This window comes from Loxodonta africana, chromosome 7 (genome assembly GCF_030014295.1).
Source record: "Loxodonta africana isolate mLoxAfr1 chromosome 7, mLoxAfr1.hap2, whole genome shotgun sequence".
Lineage (NCBI taxonomy): Eukaryota > Metazoa > Chordata > Mammalia > Proboscidea > Elephantidae > Loxodonta > Loxodonta africana.
In genome coordinates, this window is record NC_087348.1 from 39,750,217 (window position 1) to 39,777,462 (window position 27,246).

At 38.4% G+C, this 27,246-nt stretch overlaps 1 protein-coding gene across 4 annotated transcripts in view; it reads right to left on the reverse strand.

The window, feature by feature from the left end:
• Positions 1 to 27,246, reverse strand: part of TTC17 (tetratricopeptide repeat domain 17) — a 124,839-nt gene that overhangs the window by 58,393 nt on the left and 39,200 nt on the right. For all 4 annotated transcript variants that reach the window (XM_010592118.2, XM_023550699.2, XM_023550700.2 and 1 more), the window contains 7 exons: positions 26,281 to 26,393; positions 22,948 to 23,094; positions 21,458 to 21,573; positions 21,136 to 21,301; positions 19,739 to 19,816; positions 19,142 to 19,366; positions 3,944 to 4,130 (listed from right to left, as the gene is read on the reverse strand). In XM_010592118.2, coding sequence (XP_010590420.2) covers positions 3,944 to 4,130; positions 19,142 to 19,366; positions 19,739 to 19,816; positions 21,136 to 21,301; positions 21,458 to 21,573; positions 22,948 to 23,094; positions 26,281 to 26,393 — 1,032 coding nt within the window. The remainder of the gene's footprint in view (positions 1 to 3,943; positions 4,131 to 19,141; positions 19,367 to 19,738; positions 19,817 to 21,135; positions 21,302 to 21,457; positions 21,574 to 22,947; positions 23,095 to 26,280; positions 26,394 to 27,246) is intronic.

Below are 27,246 nucleotides of genomic sequence, written 5' to 3' on the forward strand. Positions count from 1 at the left end.
TAATAAACCTATAAATGTGGAAAAGAATATGTATTTCAAAACTGCCAAAATAAAACGTTTAGTTAAAGCTGGAAGCACTAACTTCTCTTTGACAGTTAACTCAAGAGTGGGCAATTAAAAAAATCGGTCTATTAAATTTCCCTTCACAGCAGCCTTGAAACTGTGGTGGTGATATAAAATTACCTATGAAGAAGGAGGATTTATTAAATGCTATTTAGAAGAGAGAAAGATGATAAGCAGATCATTTAATAACATAGGCACCTAACAAATGGCAGTCATTAAAATTGTTTCTACGTTCATAAAAGTTTGGATAAACTGTCAGACAAATAATTCTGTACTAACTGACATATTTAACCAGTAGGAAAATTTTGTGAGCATAATAATTTTGTATTTTTAAGATGAACGAATCAGTATCCAAAGGTAATAAGATACATTACCTGTGCAGGCGTTTCAGGAAACATAAACTAAAAATCTGCAGAAGACATTCCATAATTATATATGACAAGCAATAAAATACTTGCTGATGCTGACATACTGTCTACAATTTTACCATTAAGCTCACACTATTCAAGGCATTATCTCATAATTGCTCTAAAAATAGTTTTACTAAGTATGTATCTTAAAGAAAATAATTTGTGGGAGACTAACAATAGTGGTCGGAAAAATTATTTTAAAAAGGTTTCCAAGAGTACTTAGCTAATTTTGATCTGAAAAGCTTATGTGAAATGCTGTTAAACTGGTAGCTTTTCAAATAGATTTTCAGAAGAGAATTGTTTAGGCTGGGAAAGGGGTGGATGAAGGGGCAGCTTAATTTCTTGTCTAATAAAAATCAATTAGAATATGAACTCCTTGGTTATTATGTGGAAAAAGATCATAAGCTTTATTGATCTCTTGAAACCTTTGTACTATCATAATAAAGGCTTTAGACAGTTATGTCAGACTATTAGGATGACTTACTAAGCTTATTTCATTACTGCACAAATTACAAAGCAAAATGCAAACAGAAATATCTGATTTCAATGAAGGTACCAAAATGCTAACCACCGTTGGCAAGTTTTGGCTTTTTGTTTTACCCATTGTTTAGTAACGCTCACAGACAACTGGAGTAGATGCAATTGTTTAGATTTCAAGTATAAGAACTCTATGGTTTCTGCAGAGGAATTCTGCTCCTGTTTAAGCTTCTGCTTTTCAGAGCTGGAACTCAACAAAGCGACCGTTCATGAGCAGAATTACTGCAGAAACTAGTACTGTAAAAAATTCAATATTGTAATTAGTTCAGTACTAGCAATGAGCTTTTGAATCTACATAGCATACAATTTACATTTTAGTATACATTTACATTATAGCATACATTTTCTAGGTGAAAAACAATGAGTTTTTAGTTCTAAAAAATGCCATCACACACACTTCCAATAGTGAATACTGGTATTTATTTAAGTGTTGGTAGATGCTGGATTCTTTTCTAATTTGTATCAGAATGATTTCAGGTCTATTAGCAGTAATAACTTCTTCCAGTGATCTTAACAAATTTCAGTAAAGATGTGTTAAGTTCATTAGTAAACTAGTTAATTACAATATGCCACATCAAGAGGGCTAAATGTTTTTTGTTTTTTATGAAATTGTTGAGCTTTCTTTGAAATAATGAAAAAAACAAAACAAAACAAAAAACAACTCCCTCTTCCCAAATCAAATGGATTTCTTTTGTTACTGAATGGGATCCAATAATATTCTTGGGGTAATCTGGAGTATGAGATACTGCAACTCTGAGAAAGATCTGTTCCAAAGTATTACCTTCTCAGGCTAGGTGATGCCTACATTCTAGGGAAAAAGTACAAGACAATGGAATTTCCTCTTTTGACACAAGTGGCATAAAATAAGGATAAATTTTCAGAAGATGAAATACCAAGCAAAATCAGGTGGAACTGACACTAACAAAAAAACCTTTCAGAAAAGGGTCACCATATCTCTATTTATATATACATATTGGGAGAAAGATGTGGCGGTCTGCTTCTGTAAAGTTTACAACCTTGGAAACAGTATGGGGCACTTCTACTCTGTCCTATAGGGTCTCTATGAGTTGGAATCGACTCGACAGCACTCAACAACAGCAACAAATATATATATACACACACACATACAGAGATACAGATAAACACACAAAGCTCTCCTTTCCAATAACAGACAGAAATGCCAAGAGCAGTGAGGGAGATGTAGTAAATTAAAAATAACAAGAGATTCTACAAATGACTCATTGAAAAAGTGAAATCCTGCTTACAAGGCTGTTCACGCGTAACCTACAAAACTAAAAGACCACAACGTATTTTCTAGGGTTAAATAAGACAATTAAGCCCAAAACCAAACCTGCTGCCACTGAGTTGATTCTGACTCATAGCAACCCTGAAGGACAGAGCAGAATTGCCCCACAGGGTTTCCAAGGAATGGCTGGTGGATTTGAACTGCTGACTTTTTGCATAGCAGCCAAGCTCTTAACCACTGCACCACCAGGGTGCCAATAAGATAATAAAGACCCATAATTTGCACCTTTATAGTTCTCAGTGCTTTGTACTTTGTATTCAACATCTACTACGTGATAGGCCTCCCAACAAGTGTATGAGATAGCTTTGATCATCTTTCATTCTACAGACAAGGACACTTAATTTACTTTACTGGGATCAGACAGATAGTAATGGCAGAGCTGGGGCTCAAACATGAATTTGTATGACTCTGATGCTAACCACTGTATTACATAATCTTGCTAAAACACTATCTTAGGCCTTCAACATTCATGTAAGAACTCTAGTTTACATTGTGCTCAACAATGATCCACAACTGAGCTATGTTGCTGCTGATAGATTTTGGTTTCTTAACCAAAACCTGGGCCCTGATATTTAAAGATGCAAACCCTATTGGAATCAAACAGCATGTTTTTTAAAGAACCTTCTTTCACTCAATAAATACTATTGTCTATGATTTGCCCACTCCATTAAAATCCTAAGGCATCTGGTATAGTAAATCAGGAAAACCAGTTTCAGGTTCCAAATCTACTGGTAATTAATGATGTCTTTTTTTTTTTTTTTTTAGACAAGTCCCTTAACCAAGTGAGCCTGGTTTTTAATATCTAATATAGGGAGCTAGACTGTAGCTCTGTGCTTGAATACTACAGTCCAATCTGAACATTACATTACCCCCCTGTGTGCTCTACAGAGGCTAGAAGATGCGGATCCACACACGTGCAAACTACACCTCTCACAATCTGAGGCTGGAGTTAAACTCTTGATTTTTTTTCTCCAAGTGAAAGTTAAATAATAGCCACCATCATGGGAACCTGAAAGAGGGTTCTAATGGATGAATTTTCAACAGTTTTATATATTAACTCAAGTACTTTCCTACCCAAGTGGATATACTTAATGCACATGTAGACATGCCAGTGGCTATGGGAAGAAATGGAAGAAGGCAAAGAAGAGCTTTTTTAATGTCAGGTCCTATTTAAAGGTGCACTAAAGGGTTTTTTTTTTAAAGGGCTGGACCTCCATCACTGAAAGGAAAAAAGCTATCTTTTAATGACTGGGTATGTGGAAGAACTGCTTCAAATTCTATTAGTTTGACTTCATGGACAGAAAAAATATCCTTTGCCATGAGCACTGGTCATTACAAAACACCAGCGATTTGGGGGAGAAGAAAATAAATCTCTTGGCCTATTAATCCCAGTTGAATATACTCTTGTCAGCCTTTCCCAACCAGGGGCCTGGGAGAGAATAAAGCCTCAATACTCCATGGCATCTACTCTAAGTAGTGAATCAACTGCTTCTGTATATGTCTAGAATTTTATCGGCTACGTGTAAAATCCTTGGGGAAACTGAGAAAATCATTTTCCGTGTTTTGTTGATGTGAAGGGAAACTTCCAATGAGCTCGCTAACTTGTGAGCACTTAATAGCTGCTTACCACTGCAAATAGATGAGCTGATGTTGTACAGGAAAGGATAAAACTGCAGGCAGCGGATCAATTTCAGGCTGTTTTCACACTCTGGGCACTTCGTAGTTAATTTCAAAGCCTGTCTAAAGGCCTCAAGTGCCCCACTGATATTCTTCAGAGCAAGGTAAGCATTTCCCAGGCTCAAAAAGGTCAGGGGCTGCAAAGTAGAAAAAAAAAAAAAGAGCAAAAATGATAATGGAGTAATATTTTCTAAGAGTTACAAAGCCCTTAAAGTATATGTCTTTTGACTTCTCTTAGGTTAGCCCATAAAAATTTATGGCTAACTGTCCACTTTATTCACACTAGGAAATCCTACACTGAATCTAAGATGTAAATTTATTTTTTATTTTTCACAAAGGTATAAAGAACATACCATCTGTAATGAACTTTTATTTACGTATATATCTGTATAAACACCACTTACCTCAAGATACGAACGTTTAGAATGCTTCCAGTACCCCAGAAGGTTTCCTTGGGCAGCCCAACCCCAACCCTGAAGATAACCATACTGTGACTTCTCTCACCATATGATAGCTTTGCCTGCTTTTGAACTTCAAATAAATGGGCAATCAAACAGCATGTTCTCTCATGTAGCTTTTATGACTTCTTTCACTTAACACATCTATGATTCATCCATGTTTTTGTGCATATCAGTAGCTTATTCTTTTTAACTGATATGTAATACTCCAACATCTGAATATACCAGTTTGTTCATCCATTCTCCTACTGATAGGCATTTGTGTTGTTCCCAGTTTTTGATTATTATGAATAGAACTCCTATGAACATTCTTATGTCTTTTGATAGACATACGTACTCATTTTCCTTGGTATATACTTTGCAACCCTGTAGGACAGAGTAGAGCTGCCCCATAGGGTTTCCAAGGAGCAGCTAATGGATTTGAACTGCTGACCTTTTGGTTAGCCACTGAGCTCTTAACCACTGCGCCACCAGGGCTCCATATACTTAGTAGTAAAGAAGACCTAGTCGCACTGTGGTTAAGAGCTCGGTGGCTAACCAAAAAGTCAGCAGTTCAAATCCACCAGCTGCTCCTTGGAAACCCTATGGGGCAGTTCTACTTTATCCTATAGGGTCATTATGAGTTGGAATCAACTCTACGGCAACGAGTTTTTGGTTTATACTTAGTAGTGGGTTAGAAGGTAGGTGTATACAGTAAAACTTACAAAAGCAAGAACCTGTATAAATCAGAAATCTGTTAAAGAAGGAAAACTCAATTATTTTCCACTAGTAGAGAGCGTAAAAAAGTGGTAAGACTGCACATCTGTCAAAGGTGGAAAACTTGGGAGACCCAGAAAAACAAGGCAGTCTTGTGGGGTTCCGGCTCTCAGAAGAGTCACTGTATTGTTTTAGTAGATAAAGCCAAATAGTTCTTCAAAGTGGATGTATGAATTTACACTCCCATCAACAAGTATAGTAATTCACTGACTTCATATTGTTAGTCTTTTTAATTTTAGCTATTTTAGTGGGCTGAAGTGGCATCTCATTGTGGTTTTAATTTGCACTTCCCTGATGAGTAATGATGTTGAGTATTTTTTCATGTGCTTGTTGGTCATTTGGATATCTTCCTTTCTGAAGTGACTGTTCTTTTCCCCATCTGCAGTACAAATACTTTCGTGTGGCCTTTCTAGCCATGGCCTTTTAACTCCCATCTAGGTGACTGGGTAGGACTATGTGATAGAGTAATTGTGGCCCACAAAGGGGATTGGTCAGTTTTGCCTTAAAAGAGGGCCAATTCCAGAGCACAGAGGAGGATCCTACCACCACCAAGGAAGAAAAGCCAGAAGCAGAAAGCACGCCCTTTGGACCTGGGATCCCTGTACTGGGAGGTTCCTGGAGGCAGGAGACCAAGAGAGAGTGAGAACGAAAGCTGTAATCCTGAAGACAGTGAGAAGTCGTGGCAGGACAGACCCGTCAGCAGAGACCTGGCAGCAGGAGAAGGTGCAGTGGGCTTCCCAGCCCACGGAGCGAGAAAGCTGAATGCCTTTGGGGAGAGGCCTAGGGCTAGGGAGAGGCATGCCTGTAAGCATAGCTGGGAAGAGGCTGTCCTGATGGAAGATTTGTGTCCTGAGCCTGAACTGTAACCTGTTACTTCCCTAATAAACCCCATAATCATGTGTATGGTCTGTGAGTTCTGTGTGTCCATTGCAATGAATTATCAAACTCAGCAGAGAAGCAGAGAGTGCTCTGCAAGGGGAGAATGGTGTCAGATTTAGTAAAGATGGTGGGGAGAGGAGGCTTATCTGGCTTCTACCTCACGGGAGTCTGCCTTGTGCTGTTGATCTTGGTTCTCCTTCCCTCTTGTGGAGTTGGAGGTGGTCAGACACTGTCCCCACGCCGTTTTTACACCATCTTAAAAAACTGGCTTGTCTCTTTCTTAATGATTTGAAGGACTTCTTAAACATACTAGATATGAGCCCTTTGTTGGAAACAGCTATTGCAAATACCTTCTCCTAGTCTGTGGTCTGCATTTTTACTTCCTTAATGTTTTTTTGGAAACCCTGGTGGTGTAGTGGTTAAGTGCTACGGCTGCTAACCAAAGGGTCAGCAGTTCAAATCTGCCAGGCGCTCCTTGGAAACTCTATGGGGGCAGTTCTAGTCTGGCCTATAGGGTTGCTACGAGTCGGAATCAACTCGATGGCACTGGGTTTGGTTTTTTTAATTGTGGTAAGTATATATATATACACACACACACACACACATATATATACATATAAGACAAAATGAAATCCAATTTATTGTTTTTTTCTCTCATAGTTAGTGCTTTTTGAAATCTTTGCCTACTAGAAGGTCATAAGGAGTTTCTTCTGTTTTCAGTAAGAAGCTTTCCTGTTTTAACTTCAGGATATAATCAGTCTCAAATTAATTGTGTGCATGGTGTGAGGTAAGAGTCAAAGCATATTTCTTTCTCCATAGGGATATCCAATTACTCCGGCACTACTTACCGAAAAAACAAACAGTGCGCCTTGTCTAAATTCTCTGTTGTATTCAGTTGATCTACCTGAGTATCCTTGTGCTAATACCATACTGACTTAATTACTCTAAGTCTTGAAATCTGCTAATATAACCTTTGAACTCTGGGGTATCCCCCACCAAACTTTTTGGCTGTTCTAGGATTTCTCTGATGGTATAAATAGTTAATGTGTTCTGCTGCTAACTGATATGTTGGCAGTTCAAGTCCACCCAGAGGTGCCTTGGAAGAAAGGTCTGGCAATCTACCTCCAAAAAAACATTCACTGAAAACCCTAGGGAGCACAGTTCTACTCTGACATACATGGGGTTGCCATGAGTCAGAATCTGTTTTTTTTTTGGCTAGGTCCATACTTATATACATTTTAGAACAACCTTATCAATTAATACACGAACATACATGCAATTACTAGGATTTTTATTGGACTGCATTGAATATATAAATGAATTTGGAGAGACCTTATATCTTAACAATATTGAATCTTCCAATCCATGACCATGGGTATATATCTTCATTTATTAAGGTCTTCTTTCTTTTAGCAATATTTTTGCAATTAGTATAAAAAATCTTATACATCTTTCAATTTATTTCTAGAAACTGATGTTTTCTTGATGCTATTGTAAATAGTAGTTTTGTGTTCTATTTTTCAATTGTTTGTTGAGACTTAAATTTTTATAAGCAGCCTAAAATATTCAGTTTGGGTCACTTTAACTGAAATTCACCTATATTTGTTGTTAGGTACTGTCTAGTTGGTTCCGACTCACAGGTATAACAGAACAAAACACTGCCCAGTTCTGCACCATCCTCACAATTGTTGCTATGTTTTGGCCCATTGTTGCAGCCACTGTGTCAATCCATCTTGTCAAGAGTCTTCCTCTTTTTCATTGATCTTCTACTTTACCGAGCATGATGTCGTTCTTCAGGGGCTGATTCCTCCTGATAACATGTCCAAAGCATGTGAGACAAAGTCTTGCCATCCTTGTTTCCAAGGAGCATTCTGGCTATACTTCTTCCAAGGCAGACTTGTTCACTATCAATATCCTTAGCCAACACCATAATTCAAAGGTGTCAATTCTTCTCTCTTCCTTATTCATTGTTCATCATTCACACGCATACCAAGCGACTGAAAATACCATGGCTTGGGTCAGGTGCACCTTAGACCTCAAGGTGACATCTTTGCTTTTAATACTTTAAAGAGGTCTTTTGCAGCAGATGTACCCAATGCAATGTGTTTTTTGATTTCTTGACTGCTGCTTCCATGGGTGTAAATTGTGGATCCAAATAAAATGAAACTCTTGACAACTTCAATGTTTTCTCATTGTGATGTGGCTTACTGGTCCAGTTGTGAGGATTTTTGTTTTCTTTATGGTGAGGTGTAATCCATACTAAAGGCTGCAGTCTTTGATCTTCATCAGTAAAGCATTTCAAATCCTCTTTACTTTCAGCAAGCAAGGTTGTATCATTTGCATAACGCAGGTTGTTAATGAATCTTCCACCAATCCTGATGCCCCGTTCTTCTTCATAACAGTCCAGCTTCTTGGATTATTTACTCAGCATACAGACTGAATAAATATGGTGAAAGGATACAGCCCGATGCACACCTTTCCTGATTTTAAACTACACAGTATTCGATTGTTCTGTCTGAAAGATCACCTCTTGTGTATATACAGGTTCACAATTAAGTGTTCTGGAATTCCCATTCTTCTTAATGTTACCCATAACTTGTTATGATCCACACAGTCCAATATCTTGCATAGTCAATAAAACACAGGTAAACATCTTTCTGGTATTCTCTGCTTTCAGCCAACATCCATCTGCAATCAACAATGACAGCCCTTGTTCCATGTCCTCTTCTGAATCCAGCTTGAATTTCTGGAAGTTCTCTGCTGGTGTCCTGCTGCAGCCATTTTTGAATTATCTTAAGCAAAATTTTAATTGCATGTGATATTAATGATATTGCTCAATAATTTCTGCACTCTGTTGGATCACCCTTCTTTGGAATGAGCACAAATATGGGTCTCTTCCAGTAAGCTGGCCATATAACTGTCTTCCGAATTTCCTGGCATAGACGAGTGAGTGCCTGCAGCACTGCATATGTTTGTTGGAGCATCTCAATTGTATTCCACAATTCCTGAAGCTTTGTTTTTCACCAGTGCCTTCACTGCAGCTTGGACTTTTTCCAGTTTTCAATCATATGTTACCTCCTGAAATGGTTGAACATTGACCAATTCTTTTTGGTAGAGTGACTCTGTATTTCTTCTATCTCCTTTTGATGTTCCTGCGTCATTCAATATTTTGCCCACAAAATCCTTCAGTACTGCAATCCAAGGCTTGAGTTTTTTCTTCAGTTCTTTCAGCTTGAGAAATGCCGAATGTGTTCCTCCTTTTTGGTTTTCTAACTCCAGGTCTTTGCACATTTCGTTACAGTTTATTCTGTCTTCTAGAGCCACCCTTTGAAATCTTCTGTTCGGTTCTTTTACTTCATCATTTCTTTCTTTCACTTTAGCTACTCTACATTCAAGATTAAGTTTCAGAGTCTCTTCTGACATCCATTTTGGTCTTTTCTTTCTTTTCTGCCTTTTTAGTGACCTGTTGCTTTCTTCCTGTATGATGTCCTTGATGTCATCCCACAATTTGTCTGGTCTTCGGTCATTTGTGTTCAACACATCAAATCTATTCTTGAGATGGTCTCCAAATTCAGGTAGAATATACTGAAGGTCGTATTTTGGTTCTCGTGGACTTGTTTTAATTTTCTTTGGCTTCAACTTGAACTTGCATATATATGAGGAATTAATGGTCTGTTCTGCAGCTGGGCTCTGGCCCTGTTCTGCCTAATGACATTGAGATTCTCCACTGTCTCTTTCTGTAGATGTAGTCAATTTGATTCCTGTGTTTTCCAACCACTGAGGTCCACATGTATAGTTGCTGTTTTTGTTGTTGAAAAAAGGTATTTGCAATGAGTGAGTCATTGGTCTTGCAAAATTCTATCACGTTCTTTTTGACAATAAATGTGACAAGTTTTTCTTCAATCTGTCATTCCCAGCACCGTAGACCATATGATTTTCCGATTCAAAATGGCCAATACCAGTCTATTTCAGTTCACTAATGCCTAGGATACTGATCTTTAAACATTCCACTGCGTTTTTGACAACTCCTAGATTCGTACTTTGTACATGCCACGTTCCACTTATTAATGGATGTTTGCAGCTGTTTCTTCTCATTTTGAGTTGTGCCATATCAGCTAGTGAAGGTCCTGAAAGCTAGACTCTATCCATGTCATTAAGGTCAACTCTTCTTTTGGGATGCAGCTCTTCCCCAGTTGTCTTTTGAGTGCCTTCCAACCTGAGGGGATCATCTTCAGACATTATATCAGACAATGCTTAGTGTTTTTGTATTTGCTTGTGTGCAAACCATTTGTCCTATACTAATTTTATCACTGAAAATATTTTAAAAGACCTAAGAATGTTATATTCTCAAATCCCACATATATTCCTATGAAAAGCAACATCTATCATTTATCCACCTGCTTGCCCTTAATTGAGGCTGTTAGGTCATCAGAATGTCTCACTGTAACCAAGCCAAAGTATATAAAGCATTCCAAATTAAACAGGCCTAATCTAAACATCTTACATTTAAAGTACTATTTAATGGTTCACACCAGATACAAAATTAAATCCCATACTTAGATTTCAAAAGTATCTTTATATTTTATATAAGGAAAAAGGTGTTGCAATCACCCCCATGATCAGATTAATGGTTGTACAAGTATCTTGTGTTGAGATAAACAGGTTGGCATTTTGAAAAAAATCATAAAATTTTCATCAATTCATCAAGAAAATAATTACTGAATGTTTACTGTGTTCCAAGTACTGTTTTAGACACTAGGGATAACACAGAAAGTAAAATGGATAAATCCCTGCCTCCGTGGATATTATAGGCTAGTGCGGGTGTAGACAGATAATAAAGGAATAATATGTAATGTGTCAGCAAATGAAACGTGATGGAAGAAAATATATCAGGTAAAGAGGTAAGTAGTATTGGAGTGAGGGGTTGCCATTACATAGAGTAGGAAGGGAAGAACTAACTGAGAAACTGGCATTTGTAAAAGCCTGTGAAGAGGTAAAGGGAAAGCTATGCTAAGTCTTGGTGGGGGAAGTCTTACAAGCAGAGAAAATGGGAAGGACAAAGGTCTTGAGGTGGGAGCATGCCTGGGTATGTTCAAGGAGCTGCAAGGAGGCAAGTGAGGCTTGAACAGATGAGCAATGGAATGATCTCATGTAGATGAGATCAGAAAAGCAACAGGGTCATGTAGGACCTTCTCCACCATTATAAATTCTTCTCTTTTTCTATGAGTTACACAGAGAGCTACTGCAGGGATCTAAACAGACAAATGACAAGATCTGACTTTTTATAAGTATCTCTCTGGTTGCTATAATGTGAAGAGACTATAAGGGGACGAAGGTGGAAGAATTTAGAAAGAAGGCTTTTCAAATAATCCAGACAAAAGATAATGGTGGCTTAAATCAGGTAACAGCGGAGATAATAAAATGTAAAATTCTTGATATATTTTGAAGATAGAATCAGCATGGCTAGCTAACAGATTGAATTTGCCATGAAAGAAGGATGGCTCCAAGTTTTTGTCCCGAGCTACTGGAAAGATGGCTTACCATTTACTGCAGAGGGGAAGAATGGGAGGAACAAGTTTGGAACAATGTTAAGGGACTTGGTTTCGGCCCTTAGTTTTAGAGTGCCCTTTAGACATCCAAGAAGACCTGGTGGCGCCGTGGTTAAAGCATTTGGCTGCTAACCAAAAGCTCAGCAGTTTGAATTCACCAGCTACTCCGTGGAAGAAAGATGTGGCAGTCTGCTTTTGTAAAGACTTACAGCCTTGGAAACCCTATAGGGTCACTATGAGTCAGAATCGACTTGATGGCGGTGGGTTTGGTTTTTGGGTTTCGACGTGCAAGTGGGGATATCAAGTAAACTGTTGGCTAAAGGAGTCTGAAGGTAACTCAGTACAGAAAGGATAGTATTCCCGAGATGTGGTGCTGGAACAACTAGATAGTCATGTGGAAAAGAATGAACTTTGATCCTACCTTACCATAAAGAAAATTTAATTTGAAATGGATCATAGACCTAAACGTACAATCTAAAACTATAATGCATCTAGAAGACAACAAAGAAGATCTTTGTATCTTTGAAAGTCAACCATTTAAATATCAAACCACAGGACAAAAACAAAACAAAATAAAATAGAACTAATTTTTCTAAACTTCTTGTGAGGACACTTTAAATCCAACAATAGAAATCACACAGGAGAAGACTGAAAAATTCAAGGGTTTCTCAAAAGCTGAAATAAAAAGGCAAAATGAGGGAAAATATTTTTAACATACGGCATATAATGCCAAAAAAACCCCGAAAAACCAAACCTGTTGCTGTCAAGTCAATTCCGACTCATAGTGACCCTGTAAGACAGAGTAGAACTACTCCACAGGGTTTCCAAAGAGCAGCTGGTGGGTCTGAACTGCTACCTTTTGGTAAGCAGCTGCAGCATGTTGCAGGTCTTAACCACTGTGCCACCAGGGTCCCAAATGGCAGAAGTTAGACTTCATTATAGAGCTCATAAAATATAAAAAAACCTAACTTCTAACAAAATGAGTAAAATGCGTACACAAACCTTTACTTAAAAGATATAATTAGAAGACAAAGAAATTTATGTTGCAACAGAGAAGTGAACTTTTTTAAACAAACGTTTTTAATAAATGTTAGTTAAAAAAAAAAAAACCAAACCAAACCCAGTGCCGCTGAGTTGATTCCGACTCATAGCGACCCTATAGGACAGAGTAGAACTGCCCCATAGAGTTTCCAAGGAGCACCTGGTGGATTTGAACTGCCGACTCTTTGGTTAGCAGCCACAGCACCTAACCACTACGCCACCAGGGTTTCCACTGTTAATTTAGAAGCAGTGTAATAACACTGGTTAAAGAGTGTGAGCTCTGTGGCCAATGCCTCTGAGTTCAAATCTGAGCTCTGTGACTAGGTAAATCCTTTAATTTTTCCAAATATTTAACTCTTACAGTTTAGTCATCAATAAAATGGGCCAATCCTACCTTACAGGGGTTTTGTGAAGATTAAATGAGTTATTATACATAAACTGCTTAGCTTGGTGCCTGGCTCTAGGAAACCATCAATAAAAGTCAGCAGTTATTTCAGCTGCCCAACTCTGGTGAAGATAGGTGAAACGAATACTCTTAGACCTCGATGATGGCACTGTATACTGGCCTAAATCGTCCGTCAGATTGGCATTTTGTACCTAAAGAAAAGGAAAAAAAAACCCCAAACCCCTTGCTGTTGAGTCAATTCCAACTCATAGTGACCCTATAGGACAGAGTAGAACTGCCCCCATAGGGTTTTCAAGGAGTGGCTGGTGGATTCGAACTGCTGACTTTTGGTTAGTAGCCAAGCTCTTAACTACGGCGCCACTAGGGCCCCAATTTTGTACCTAGAGTCATCAAAGTATTCATTCTCTTATTGACCTAGTAATTCTACTGCTAGAAATCTTTCCCAAAAAATTATCTGAAACATAGAAAAGGCTTTACATAGAAAGGTAATCATCTAATAACAAAGCAGTGTTAGCAATTTAAATACTTAGTAACAGAAGAATAAGTTGTGGTATATCCATTCATTGAACATATACATACACACATATAAACAACCACATAAATTCATGGCTATAAAAACTATGTAGTAATAAATTTTTTATATAATAAACTTTAATAATGCCTGTACAGTAGAGCTGCAAGATTATGAAATATTTGCGTTACAGAAAAGCTTACAAGGAAATACTTCCAAATGCTGACAGTTTAGGGGAGGAAGACTGGTTAAGGTCTATTTTTGGGGTATCTACCCTGATCCATTTTTTTTTTATTGTGCTTTAAGTGAAAGTTTACAATTCAAGTTAGTTTCTCATACAAAAACTTATGTGCACTTTGTTATGTGACCCTAGTTGCTCTCCCCACAATGTGACAGCACACTCCTTCTCTCCACCCTGTATTTCCTGTGTCCAATCAACCAGCTCCCGTCCTCCTCTGCCTTCTCACCTCACCTCCAGACAAGAGCTACCCACATAGTCTTATGCATCTACCTGAGCTAAGAAGCAAACTCCTCACCAGTATCATTTTATACCTTATAGTCCAATCTCATCTTTGTCTGAAGAGCTGGCTCTGAGAATGGCTTTAGTTTTGGGCTAATAGAGTCCAGGGGCCATGATCTCTGGGGTCCCTCAAATCTCAGTTAGGCCATTAAGTCTGGTCTTTTCACTAGAATTTGAGGTCTGCATCCCACTTTTCTCCTGCTCCATCAGAGATTCTCTGTTGTGTTCCCTGTCAGGGCAGTTGGTGGTGGCAGCCAGGCACCATTTACTTCTTCTGGTCTCGGGCTGATGGAGTCTCTGGTTTATGAGTTCCTTTCTTTCTCCTGGGATCATATTTTCCTTGTATCTTTGGTGTTCTTCATTCTCCTTTGCTCCAGGTGGGTTCAAACCAATTGATGCATCTTAGGTGGCCGCTCGCTAGCGTTTAAGAACCCAGACACCACTCACAAAAGTGGGATGCAGAACGTTTTCTTAATACACTTTGTTATGCCAACTAACCTAGATGTCCCCTGAAACCACGGTCCCCAGACCCCTGCCCCTGCTACTCTGTCCCTCAAAGTGTTTGGTTGTATTCAGGAGACTTCTTAGCTTTTGGATTAATCCAGTTGCACTGACTTCCCCTGGCCTGTGTGCTGTCCTTCCCTTCACCTAAAATAATTCTTGTCTACTATCTAATTAGTGAATACCCCTCTCCCTCCTTCCCAGCCCACCCTCGTAACCATCAAGGAATGTTTTCTTCTGTGTTTAAACCTTTTCTTGAGTTCTTATAACAGTGGTCTCATACAATATTTGTCCTTTTGCAACTGACTAATTTCACTGAGCATAACGCCTTCCAGATTCCTCCATGTTATGAGATGTTTCATGGATTCATTGTTGTTCTTTATCGTTGCGTAGTATTCCATTGTGTAAATACACCATAATTTGTTTATCCATTCATCCACTGATGGGCACCTACGTTGTTTCCATCTTTTTGCTATTGTAAACAGTGCTACAGTGAACATGGGCGTGCATAAATCTATTTGTGTGAAGGCTCTTATTTCTCTAGGATATATTTCAAGGAATGGGACTGCTGAATCATATGGTAGTTCTTTTTCTAGCTTTCTAAGGAACTGTCAAATCGATTTCCAAAGTGGTTGTACCATTTTACATTCCCACCAGCAGTGTACAAGTGTTCTAGTCTCTCCACAACCTCTCCAACATTTATATTTTGTGTGTTTTGGATTAACACTAGCCTTGTTGGGGTGAGATGGTATCTCATAGTTTTGATTTGCATTTCTCTAATGCTAACGATTATAAGCATTTCCTCTTTATCTGTTAGCTGCCTGAATGTCTTCTTTGGTGAAGTGCCTGTTCATATCCTTTGTCCACTTTTCAACTGGGTTATTTGTCTTATTTGGTGTTGAAGTTTTCCAGTATCTTGCAGATTTATGAGATTAGATGCTGATCGGATTTGTTGTAGCCAAAAATTTTTTCCTAGTCTGTAGGATGTCTTTTTACTATTTTGGTGAAGTCTTTGGATGAGCAAAAGTGTTTGATTTTTAAGAGCTCCCAGTTATCTAGTTTCTCTTCTGGTGTCTGTGCATTGTTAGTAATGTTTTTTATACTGTTCATGCCATGTATTAGGGCTTCCAGTGTTGTCCGTATTTTTTCTTCCATGATCTCTATCGTTTTAGATTATTTAGGTCTTCGATCCATTTTGAATTAGCTTTTGTGAATGTTGTGAGGTATGGGTTTTGTTTCATTTTTTTGCAGATGGATATCCAATTATGCCAGCACCATTTGTTAAAGAGACTGTCTCCTCCCCATTTAACGGACTTTGGGCCTTTGTCAAATATGAGCTGTTCATAGATGGATGAATTTATGTCTGGATTCTCAATTCTGTTCCATTGGTCTATGTACCTGTTGTTGTACCAGTACCTGGCTATTCTGACTATTGCGGCAGTATAATATGTTCTAAAATCAGGTAGTGTGAGGCCTCCCACTTTGCTCTTCTTTTTCAGTAATGCATTACTTATCCGGGACCTCTTCCCTTTCTATATGAAGTTGGTGATTTGTTTCTCCATCTCATTAAAAGATGCCACTGGAATTTGGATTGGGATTGCATTGTATCTGTAGATCGTTTTGGGCAGAAAAGACATTTCTACAATGTTGAGTCTCCCTATCCATGAGCAAGACACGTTTTTCCACTTATGTATGTCTCTTGGTTTTTTGCAGGAGAGTCTTGTAATTTTCTTTGTAAAGGTCTTTTACATTTCTGGTTAGATTTATTCCTAAGCATTTAATCTCCTTGCGTGACCCATTTATTTTTCTATTTCTGTTGCAATACCACAGAATTTAACAACTATAGTTCTAGTATTATTTTAAAATACGGAAAGACAATTAATCTTAAAGGGAGATCTTCTTTCTTTGGAAGAATATTGTCTAATTGCCTTGGCTGGTGGCAAAATAAAGTAAACCAAGAGAAGTACTGAGGGGAATACAGCTGTTTTGAGCCTTCCCTTTGGATGCCCACTTCATCACATCCATATATAGCACCTGGCACATAGTGAGCATTCAATAAATATTTGATATACTTATTTGGCAACTTAACTTGCTGTATAGCATAGAGACTGTAAACTATTACTTAAAATCCAATTGAGAATTTGCGTATTTCAAAGGAAACTCTTTAACAGATAATGTTTTATACTCATACTTAAAAAGTTAATTGGGGGGTACCTTAAACAAATCTAAACCATTCATGCACACCTCATCTAAAGCTTTCTTTGGGTACGTAACTTAGAGACATTTAAACATTAGCTATGAAACCAATTTAACTGCATATTTATCGTAACTGTATTCCATCAAATCTAAGATACCATTAATTCTAATGGATTTCAGAGATGTTAAAATATGAAAAAGAATATCCTAAAGAAATAAGAGCCTTTACATGAACAGATATATGAACACCCATGTTTACTGCAGCACTGTCTACAATACCAAAAAGATGCAAGCAACCAAGGTGCCCATCAACAGATGAATGGATAAATAAATTATGGTATATTCACACAATGGAATACTACGCATCAATAAAGAACAGTGAGGAATCTGTGAAACATTTCATAACATGGAGGAATCTGGAAGGCATTATGCTGAGTGAAATTAGTCAGCTGCAAAAGGACAAATATTGTATAAGACCACTATTATAAGAACTTCAGAAATAGTTTAAACTGAGAAGAAAACATTCTTTTGTGGTTACAAGATGGGGGAGGGAGGGGGGGAGGATGGGAGAGGGAAATTCACTAATTAGATAGTAGATAAGAACTACTTTAGGTGAAGGGAAAGAAAACACACAATAGAGGGGAGGTCAGCACAACTGGACTAAACCAAAAGCAAAGAAGTTTCCTGAATAAGCTGAATGCTTTGAAGGCCAGTGTAACAGGGGTAGGGGTTTGGGCACCATGGTTTCAGAGGACATCTAAGTCAACTGGCATAATAAAATCTATTAAGAAAACATTCTGCATCCCACTTTGAAGAGTGGCGTCTGAGGTCTTAAATGCTAACAAGCAGCCATCTAAGACGCATCAATTGGTCTCAACCCGGATCAAAGGAAAATGAAGAACACCAATGACCCAAGGTAATTATATAAGCCCAAGAGACAGAAAGGGTCACATGAACCAGAAACTACATCAGCCTGAGACCAGAAGAACTAGATAGTGCCCGGCTACAACCGGTGACTGCCCTGACAGGGAACACAACAGAGAACCCCTGGGGGAACAGGACAGCAGTGGGATAAAAAAAAACCCACTTGCAGACCCCAAAATCTTATAAAAAGACCAGACTTAATGGTCTGACTGAGACTAGAAGGATCCCAGTGGTCATGGCCCCCAGACCCTCTGTTGGCCCAGGATGGGAACCATTCCTGAAGCCAAGTCTTCAGACATGGATTGGACTGGACAATGGGTTGGAGAGGGATGCTGGTAAGGAGTGAGCTTCTATGGATCAGGTGGACACTTGAGACTATGTTGGCACCTCCTGCCTGAAGGGGAGATGAGAGGGTAGAGGGGGTTAGAAGCTGGTGACATGGACGTGAAAAGAGAGAGTGGAGGGAGAGAGCAGGCTGTCTCATTAGGGACAGAGTAATTGGGAGTATGTAGCAAGGTGTATATAAGGTTTTGTGTGAGAGACTGACTTGATTTGTAAACTTTCACTTAAAGCACAATACAAATTATCAAATAAAAAAATTACTAAAAAAATATGAAAAAGATAAGTGGCATCTTAGAAACCATGAAATACAGCAACTAACTACAGAGCAGTGATATAACTTTATGGACTGCATGTGGGAGATTCAGGACAAGAATACCAACCCACCTATCTATTCTTATCAAACGTTTAAACTGTGCTGTGCCCTGGTTGGTATGAAGATATTTATAAAGTTGTAAAACAGTACAATATTAAGCAGCGTGCATGTTGTGATTAAAGAAAAAGAAAACCAAGCCCATTGCCATTGAGTCTATTTCAACTCATATCGACCCTACAAGGACAGAGTAGAACTGCCCCACAGGGTCTCCAAGGCTATAAATCTTTATGGAACCAGATTGCCACATCTCTCTCTCGTGGAGTCACTGGTGGGTTCAAACTGCCAACCTTTCTGTTAGCGGCCAAGCGCTTTAACCAGTGTGGCACCACTGCCTACAATATTAAGCAGTGTGCATGCTGTGATAAGCAGGATAAAATAAGAACCAGATGTTTCAGACTGACATAAAAAAGAGGCACTGTATTTTTAGAAGCTATGTCACTCTTATCTAAATGTAAATTTCTAAAGCATTAACTGTACAATTATAAATTTCACTAATTTCAAATTAAAAAGACGAACGTTTCAAAAAGAAACAAAACAATCTTTTTTATGCTTTCTCTAAAAACATGTAAATTCTACTCTGAAAAACAAAACATGACATTTTCATGCCCTCCCTAGAAAAATACAAATTACACTCTGAATTTGAATTACCCAACATAGTATACATGGAGCTACAAAGAAACATAAAACCTCACCTCAGAGCTATTGACGGCCAAAGCTTGAAGCAGCAGCTTAGTGGCATCAAGATGAAGGCCGTAGTGAATCAAAAGGTTGGCCAAGTTCACAAGAGGAATGTCTTGGTATTGAAGTGGGGCTAAATTCAAAGCCCTCTGAAGACAGGCGATAGCAAAAGTGCTATTTCCTACTGCTCTCCAGTAGAGTCCTGCTTCATTGAGGATGAGCCAGACAGGAGCATTTGGCTGAAAAACCCCAAATATTTCAGTTAATACAAGAATACAGTATTCATTCTATACATTGCAATATATTTGCTCTATACAGGATTTTTAATAAGTACATTTTGACTTTCAGTAACAATTACTAAGGGTTTAAGAAACCCTGGTTGGCGCAGCGGTTAAACACTTGGCCGCTACCTGAAAGGTCAGCCGTCAAAGACCACCAGCCACTCTGCGGGAGAAAAGACCTGGTGGTCTGCTTCCATAAAGATTATAGCCTAGGAAACCCTATGGGGCAGTTCTACTCTGTCACGTGGGGTGGCTATATGAGTCGGAATTGACTCGTTGTCAAGTAACAGCAACACTAAGCTTTTAAGATGTGCAAAGCAGGTGACTCACCTTGTTAATAGCATGAAATAAGAAAGACCCAATTTCTTCTTCTGGGATAGTATAGTTATTAATACGGGAAAGCAAAATCTGAAAACATCAAAAGGAAGACCAACTCAATTTAAAATAACCGGAAAGACATTTTAAAAGAATTTCATAGATGGCAGTCTTTACCTGAGTTCCTCAGGAACAGCTAATTTGAATAGGTATTTTAATCATATATGTAACATGAGGTCATCAACAGACCAACAAGTGTTGACCTGCTGGCGTGCACTGACTTTGCAGACAATATATATGTAATAATACACATTGTTTCTTATTTTGTTATGAACCATCTGTGAGTAACAAGATTGGCTGTGAGAGGTTAACTGCTTAAGCTGCATGATGGATACATGGGATTCATTATACAATCTCTCTACTTTTCGATATATTTAAAATTGTCCACTAAAAAACATTAGAAGACATATACATACAAACACACACACATTAAGGCAATCTATGATACCCCATTAAAGTCAACCTATGTGTCCAGAACTGAATGAGAAATTATTCTGAAGACAACAGCATCTGATAAAAATCTGTTATCTTCAGTTGGAAAACTGCCACATCCCCAACTAATCTACTTTATGTTCTTGCAACATTTACGTAACTGTAAGCAACTCTAAGGCAGGGATCACGGTCTATTTATCTTCATATGCCTAGCTCCCAAAACACTGCCTGGTATATAATGTTTTTATTTTTGCCTCAGTAAATATTCGTTGAATAAAAGTAGTAACTGCTGATGGTTTTGAAGTTAAGTTTCATAAAAAGAGAGTTGTGATGGTCTCTTTTCTCTGTAAAGAGATAATTTTTTGATTTCTATCTACAGGGTGGTACCTAATATAATCTACACTCAGTAATAAAACATTCCAAGTTATAACTAACAGGAATTAAAGAAAACGGCACAACAGAACTTACTTATAATGTCTGTTAAGTCGTTATCCAATTTGTACAAATTCCTAAGTATATCATATAAGGCCAACGTAGGGTTGATAAGGCCATGGAAAGAGAACCTTCATGCTTTCAATTTACACAAACTTCTAGGGGACTGGGGCATGCAAAGCTAAACCAAAATGATAAGAATGACTTTCATTAGGTAAACTGGGAGTTCTGTTATTCATCTTCATAACACTTTGAGTCAAAGGAATGATGCTTAGGTGGTCCCCGAGGGACACTTTCCTATCACTTCTTCAATGGCATGATTGCATTACTGACTTCTCAATCATTTCACCAATACTTTAATTCTATTCTTCAGTTTTATAAATTTAAAGCTCACCAACTGCCTTCTATCAAATTTTCTGTTCCATCTAAGAGGCCTCTGAAGTCACCCAGAATGGACGGCAATAAACACCAGCCTAAGTGAGCCTTACTTTTCGTGCATGGTCATCTGGCATTTTGGCTTTCAGATCCATGCGGACCTCTAATTCTTTGACTAAGTAGGACAGAGTCTGGCTTTTTCTGTAGTCAGTTATGGAACAGTCTGGGGTTTGGGCCTCTTCTTCTGAAGAATAATCATCACTGCTGAGTTCGTGGATCCTGGCACAAGAAAAAGGAACAAGATTCATATTTTTAAAGTTTAGGTGACGTCAAGATAAAGACTTAACCTTTCAAGTCCAAGGCTGGTGCTCTCAAAGAACCGCCAGATGACAATCATGCAGAATCAGGTGCTTTGCCAAATCCACCAGCACTTGCCTGAGTCCTTTGTTTTCCGGTGGCAGAAAATAGGTTGGCAATTCCCCACCAATAGGGACTCTAGGGTAGCTTTCTGCACAATCTGCTCTTTTAGGCCACAGAACACGCTGTTTGTCCTAATAAAGAAAGAAAGTTTCTCATAAATTTCTTTGGGTTCAATCTTTCAACAGTTGATTGAGCTTTTAAAAGAACCTAAAATACTAAGATTATTAAATAGAAATTTTAATATTTTAAGATAAATGCGGTAGATACTATGGTTGTTTCCATAGTACTCCTTCTACTCCAGATTATTAGGCTAAATCAGTCATGGTAGTTCCACCTACTTTACCACAGACTGGTTCAGGGCTGGCCAGGCCTAAGTCAGCTGAGCCAATGAGTCACAAGGAGAGGCTTGCTTGGACTTCTGGGAAAGAAAAGCAAGCCTTAGTCTTTTATGCCACATGAACAAAAAACAAGTTGATCCAGTTGCTGCTGGCTGACATCTTATGACCATAAGGATAAGCTTCGGGATGAAGCCAATGCTGTGGATGGCAGAGTGGAGGATAGGAAGAAAAGGGGTCACTGATGACACTCCTGGGCCACTAAATCAACCAAACTCAAAGCTTGCCCAGTCTCTGAACTTCCTGTCAGATGAAGAAAGTTTTCTTTTTGTTTAAGCCAGTTTTAGCTGGAGTTCATTACTTGCACCTGAAAGCATACTTAAATTTAGAAACCTGGCACAGAGAACGATTCTTCCTTAAACTAAGTTTTTTTTGGTCAATGCTTAAAGTTTGTTTTTTGATTTATGAAATGTTCACTTTTCCAAATACAAACAATACATACTAGAGGCTTACTAAACTTATATGTTGAAGCTATCAAACTCTGAAGAATTTACAGTACATAAATCTGAGTGGCTGCATTAATCGTTAGAACAAAAGCTCAATTAAATTCTGAACATTTAATGGTGAATAAAACATACATGGTCCTTGCCTTTATACCCTGGGATCACTATTGCTAGCATATAACCATTTCTTGGCTGACGGAGAAATACAGGATTTATTTATTAACTTGTTTACCATCTGTATCTTCTACTAGACTATAACCTCCAGCAGAACAAGGAGCTTGTCTACTATATTCCCAGCCTGGTACACAGCTGGAGCTTAATAAAATGATGTTGATTAAATAAATGAAGTATATACACATATACACTAGGTCAAGTTTAGAAACATGTTAAGGGTGGTAATTATACGTGGAGCTCAAAGCTTTGTATTGAAGTCAGGGTGTCTGTCCTCCTTACATGATTGGAAGGAAGAGCTAGATGAACAAAGGGGCTATGTCTTACTAATTTGTTACCTAGCACAATGCTTCCATCTAGCAGAAGTTAAATAAATGTTTGCTGAACTAAGCAGAGCAGTGATGGGGCCATATTAATATCACTGAGATTGAGAACCACTGCTTTAAGAGATTGTGACTATTTGAGAAAACCCCTGCGTTATCCTCTATTAACTTACCCTATATGCATCAGAGTCCCTGCCCCAGATCCAGAGAATAGAATGGGCTACAGGAGAAGACTTGACTGAATCACTGATATCACTCTGATTTGCCTGAACATCAAAGTTCACAGACATCATACTAGAAGTTGATGAATCCTCACCAAACTAGAAAATGAAAAATTAAATCAAATTAGAGATAGAAAAGGAGTTATAACTCAGATTTAACTCAAATAAAAAATGTTAGTAAATACTCAAAATTAATAGGAAATTAAAGTATTTCAGTAATAAAGAAGTCAGATCTTTTAATTTTAAAAGCTATACCCAAACAGTATTCTCTCACTGATAATGCATAGCTATTAACTTTCAACCAATTTTGCCATTAATTATGAGAAAAATGGCATGGTTTTTTTTTCCTGTGCCTTTATTCCATAATTTAGACCCTTAGGTTTAATGATCAGCAGTATAGAGATATGGTTCATTACTCCCCTCTTTGGGGTTTAACTTTACTCAAAGAATTAGGTCTTTGTCCTTTGTTCCTGAGAAATAGCCTCTAAAACCATGAAATTTCCCCAGTAATCATAAGTGTACTTGATGAGGACTCCAGACCATATCTAACTTAACAGGTTATGCTAATAAGGTAACTCTTCGGTGTGGGGTGACAAGGCCGTAAAGATCCACCTTGGGTTATCAACCTCTTGATTACCTCATGATATCGGCCAACCTCAAGGAGAAGGGCTGGAGTCTGAATTATGTAATGAGATTGCCAATAGAAGTTCTGGACATAGAAGCTCCATGGGCTTCCTGGTTGGTAACAGACATCAATGCATGTGGAGGGTAGCACATCCCTCTTTGAGACATGGAAGCTCTGTATTGGGAACCTTTCCAGGCCTTGCCCTATGCATCTCTTCTTTTGTATCCTTTTTGCTATAATAAAACTATAATCATAAGTATTAACACTTTCCTGAGTTCTGTGAGTCATACTAGTGAATTATCAAACCCAAGTGAGTGGTGAGAGCCAGCAAGTCAGAAGTGATGGGGGGCTGGGAACTACTGAGCTTACGTCTGGTATCCTGAGGGGGCAGAACAAATAGCCAAATTTGTAGCCAGCAGGTTAGAAGTGTATGTATACGAGGGTTGGGGGGCTGTGGACTCCTGAGCTCATGGCTGCCATCTTGAAAAGGCACAGAGAAAACCACAAATTTGTAACCAGCAGGTCAGAAGTGAGGGTGCTGTGGGGACTTTTGAATTTGCAGCTGGCATCTGAAGTCTTGAGAAGACCTGGCAGTCTGGAGGACTGTGTCCTTTAATTTTGCGATCTGACCTAGCTCAGAGTGATTAGGGTCAGAGGAAGAAGTGTTGCATGTATAGCTGGTTGATCCTTACAGTTTGCTGTAGAAAGTGGGATTCTGAATTGTTTTTCCAAGCATCCTCCCCTTTCTGGACTAAAAACAACACTGCTGTATAAAACTGGTATGTCATGGGAAGAAGCAAGAGAACTTAAGAAAAGGCTCTTAAGGGTTTAATTTAGCTATCATTTAGGGTCTATAAACAATCAATCCCTAATAAAAGATTTAGAGGCTTAAAGGGAAAAAATGGAGATGAAATAATACAAACATATATTGCCTTCCTTCAAACCAGGGTAGAACAAAGTTTGATATTCTTACAAGATACCACGGTTCTCATGTCTTTCTGCAACCTTGCTAGATAAGGAGAATGGATGGAAGATATGAAAAAAAGGAAGGAATCTGGAGCTCTAGGCCTTTATGTTAGAAATAAATTCTTTCATGATAAAGTGGTGATACAATTTTTAAGGATATATAATAATGGAAACTACACTGGTACAAGGCTGTCTTCAAAATGGTCTGTCTTGACCCAAAAGTTACACTGGGTGTCAATCAGGGCTTCGTACTGGTTTGAATCACTTCAGTCAAGGCCAGTGAAGTGAAACTATAACAGACTGAAATTTTTAAAATTCAGGTGAACTTGAACGATAACTGGAAAGGGAAAAATTACAGGTCAAAGCCCAGGAATGGGAGGCTCAGAAGTGTAATGAGCCCTTTCAGGAGCCTGACACAGGAGACTGAGTTATTAACAGGACTGTAGAGAGTGACAGACATTCAAAGCAGCACAGTCAGGGGCCATCTCTAAGCGGAGCACCACTGTTTCTGGCTCTGCTCAAAATCTGAAGGGTAAGAGATTTGGTTGCTATGCAATATATATGCTGCCTCTGTTTTTTTAAGAGGGAGATTAAGTTTCTAGTAGGCCTTCAACCTGTAATTTTTCCTGTTCTGGTTACTGTTTCAGTTCACCCAAATTAAGAAAAAAAAAAAAAAATGAGTTTGTTTCAGTGTCACTTTCTCGGCAGAACCAGTTCAAAGCCTGGTTTCAATCTATTCCATTTCTGAACATTCCCTTTTCATCCCTTTAAAACACTTGGATTTAAGACAAGGACCTACAATCCCAGAGGCTGTGAGTCTGAGAGTGCAGTCTTCCTTTACTCCTTCATTCTTACATGTCCAAAACCAAACGCGGAATATTGCCAGAAGGTGAGTACCTCTGGACACTTTTATATCTATGATTAAGGACATGGTGGGTTTTCTATAATAACAGGATAAATATTTCCCATATCCTTTAGGATAATACTTGGCATTTTAGTTGGGCTTAATGTCTATACCACTCATTCAACATCAGTTACAGGCTATTTGGTATCATTATAATTGTAAATTCTCCTTTCCCAACTAGATAGGTTAGGACTGTGTATATGTACATGTGAAAGACCACTTGCCTAACAATAAACCAAACCAAAACTAAACCCATTGTCACTAAGTCGATTCCAACTCACAGAGATCCTACAGGATAGAGTAGAACTGCCCCATAAGGTTTTCAAGGACTGGTTGGTGGATTTAACTGGCAACCTTTTGGTTAGCAGCTACAGCTCTTCACCGCTACACCACCAGGGCTCCTGCCTAACAACTGTGCTTAATAAACATTTTCTGTTGGTGGCGATCATTTTGTTAGCAATTTGGCTGAGACAACATAATTGGACTGACGACTTTACAAAAGAGACAACATGACTCCTTTTTCCCCTATTTTAAGTTATAGGTATTACTCCAGTAGGTTGAGAAAGAAAGAGGAAGGCTTTGAGTTAAATACTAACAGTACCCCAATCCAATCAAATACAGCATATACAGACAGTGTTCTGGGAAAAAGAAATGTCATCCATGGAGTAACTGCGTTAAAAAAAAAAAAAAATTTTTTTTTTATACTCCCCACAAAATCTGACTTTATAAAAATAATGCTCAAAGTCTTAATCTACATGACAGTCACAAATTAAAAGACCAAGAAAAAGACCTGAACATAGTCCACATTTTCAAAGATATCTCCACGATGGTAGCGGACAGGCTGGTCCCACTGGCAGTGTAAACTATGCTGCTGGTTGACCAGACGGCATATTTGATGATTTCCTGGAACAGAAAAATTACAAATGATGAGAGGTCAGAAGTACATACGTGATTTTCTTAGCTTGAGTCATTTAGTTTCAACCCTGTATCCCTCAGAATATAGCAGAGCACTCACAGCGGGTAGTTATGCAGGCAGACACTCATTACTGGCTAAATTAAATCACTCTAAAGCCTCAGTTTCCCCACCTATAAACTGAAAAGAGTCCACTAGCTGATTGCCAAGGTATCTTCTGGCAATTACATTCTCAGACTGTAAAATCTATCGATCCCCAAGTTTTAAGAGGCTTTGACAATCTCTCTGGAGAAAGTTTGCTTTATATACACCAAACTTATATATAAGAACTCTGGTTGCATTTCATTACAGACTGAGCAGGAAATAATCCCAAGGACTGAACATATCTCTTGCACTCAAAATCAGAAAGAAAACTTGTGAGGTGGATTGTAAATGGTTATAGCTAAAGATCAATGGCAGACTGGTTTTCCAGGCCAATATACGTATCAAGGAGGAAGGGTATAATTTAAGGGATTCTGTCAATTTACTTTCTGGTGTCAAGATGTCATATCTGCTCCCTTGGGGTCTGATCAGAAACTAAACATTTTAGATATAATCAAAACCACAAATTTACTGCCAACCCAAGATCCACTAGATCTAGAACTTTGTTCTTTCTATTTTTGGGGTCACACATCTTCCCTAAGAGATTTTAATAAAAGCTTTATACCTTCTCCCCTGAAAAAAACTGTGTACGTACACAATTCTGTATATAATTTTGGGAGGATTTCAGAACCCCTGGGAATTAATCCATTGATCCAGGTTAAGAATTCCTGCCCTAGACAAATCCTAGTCTAAAAAAAAAAA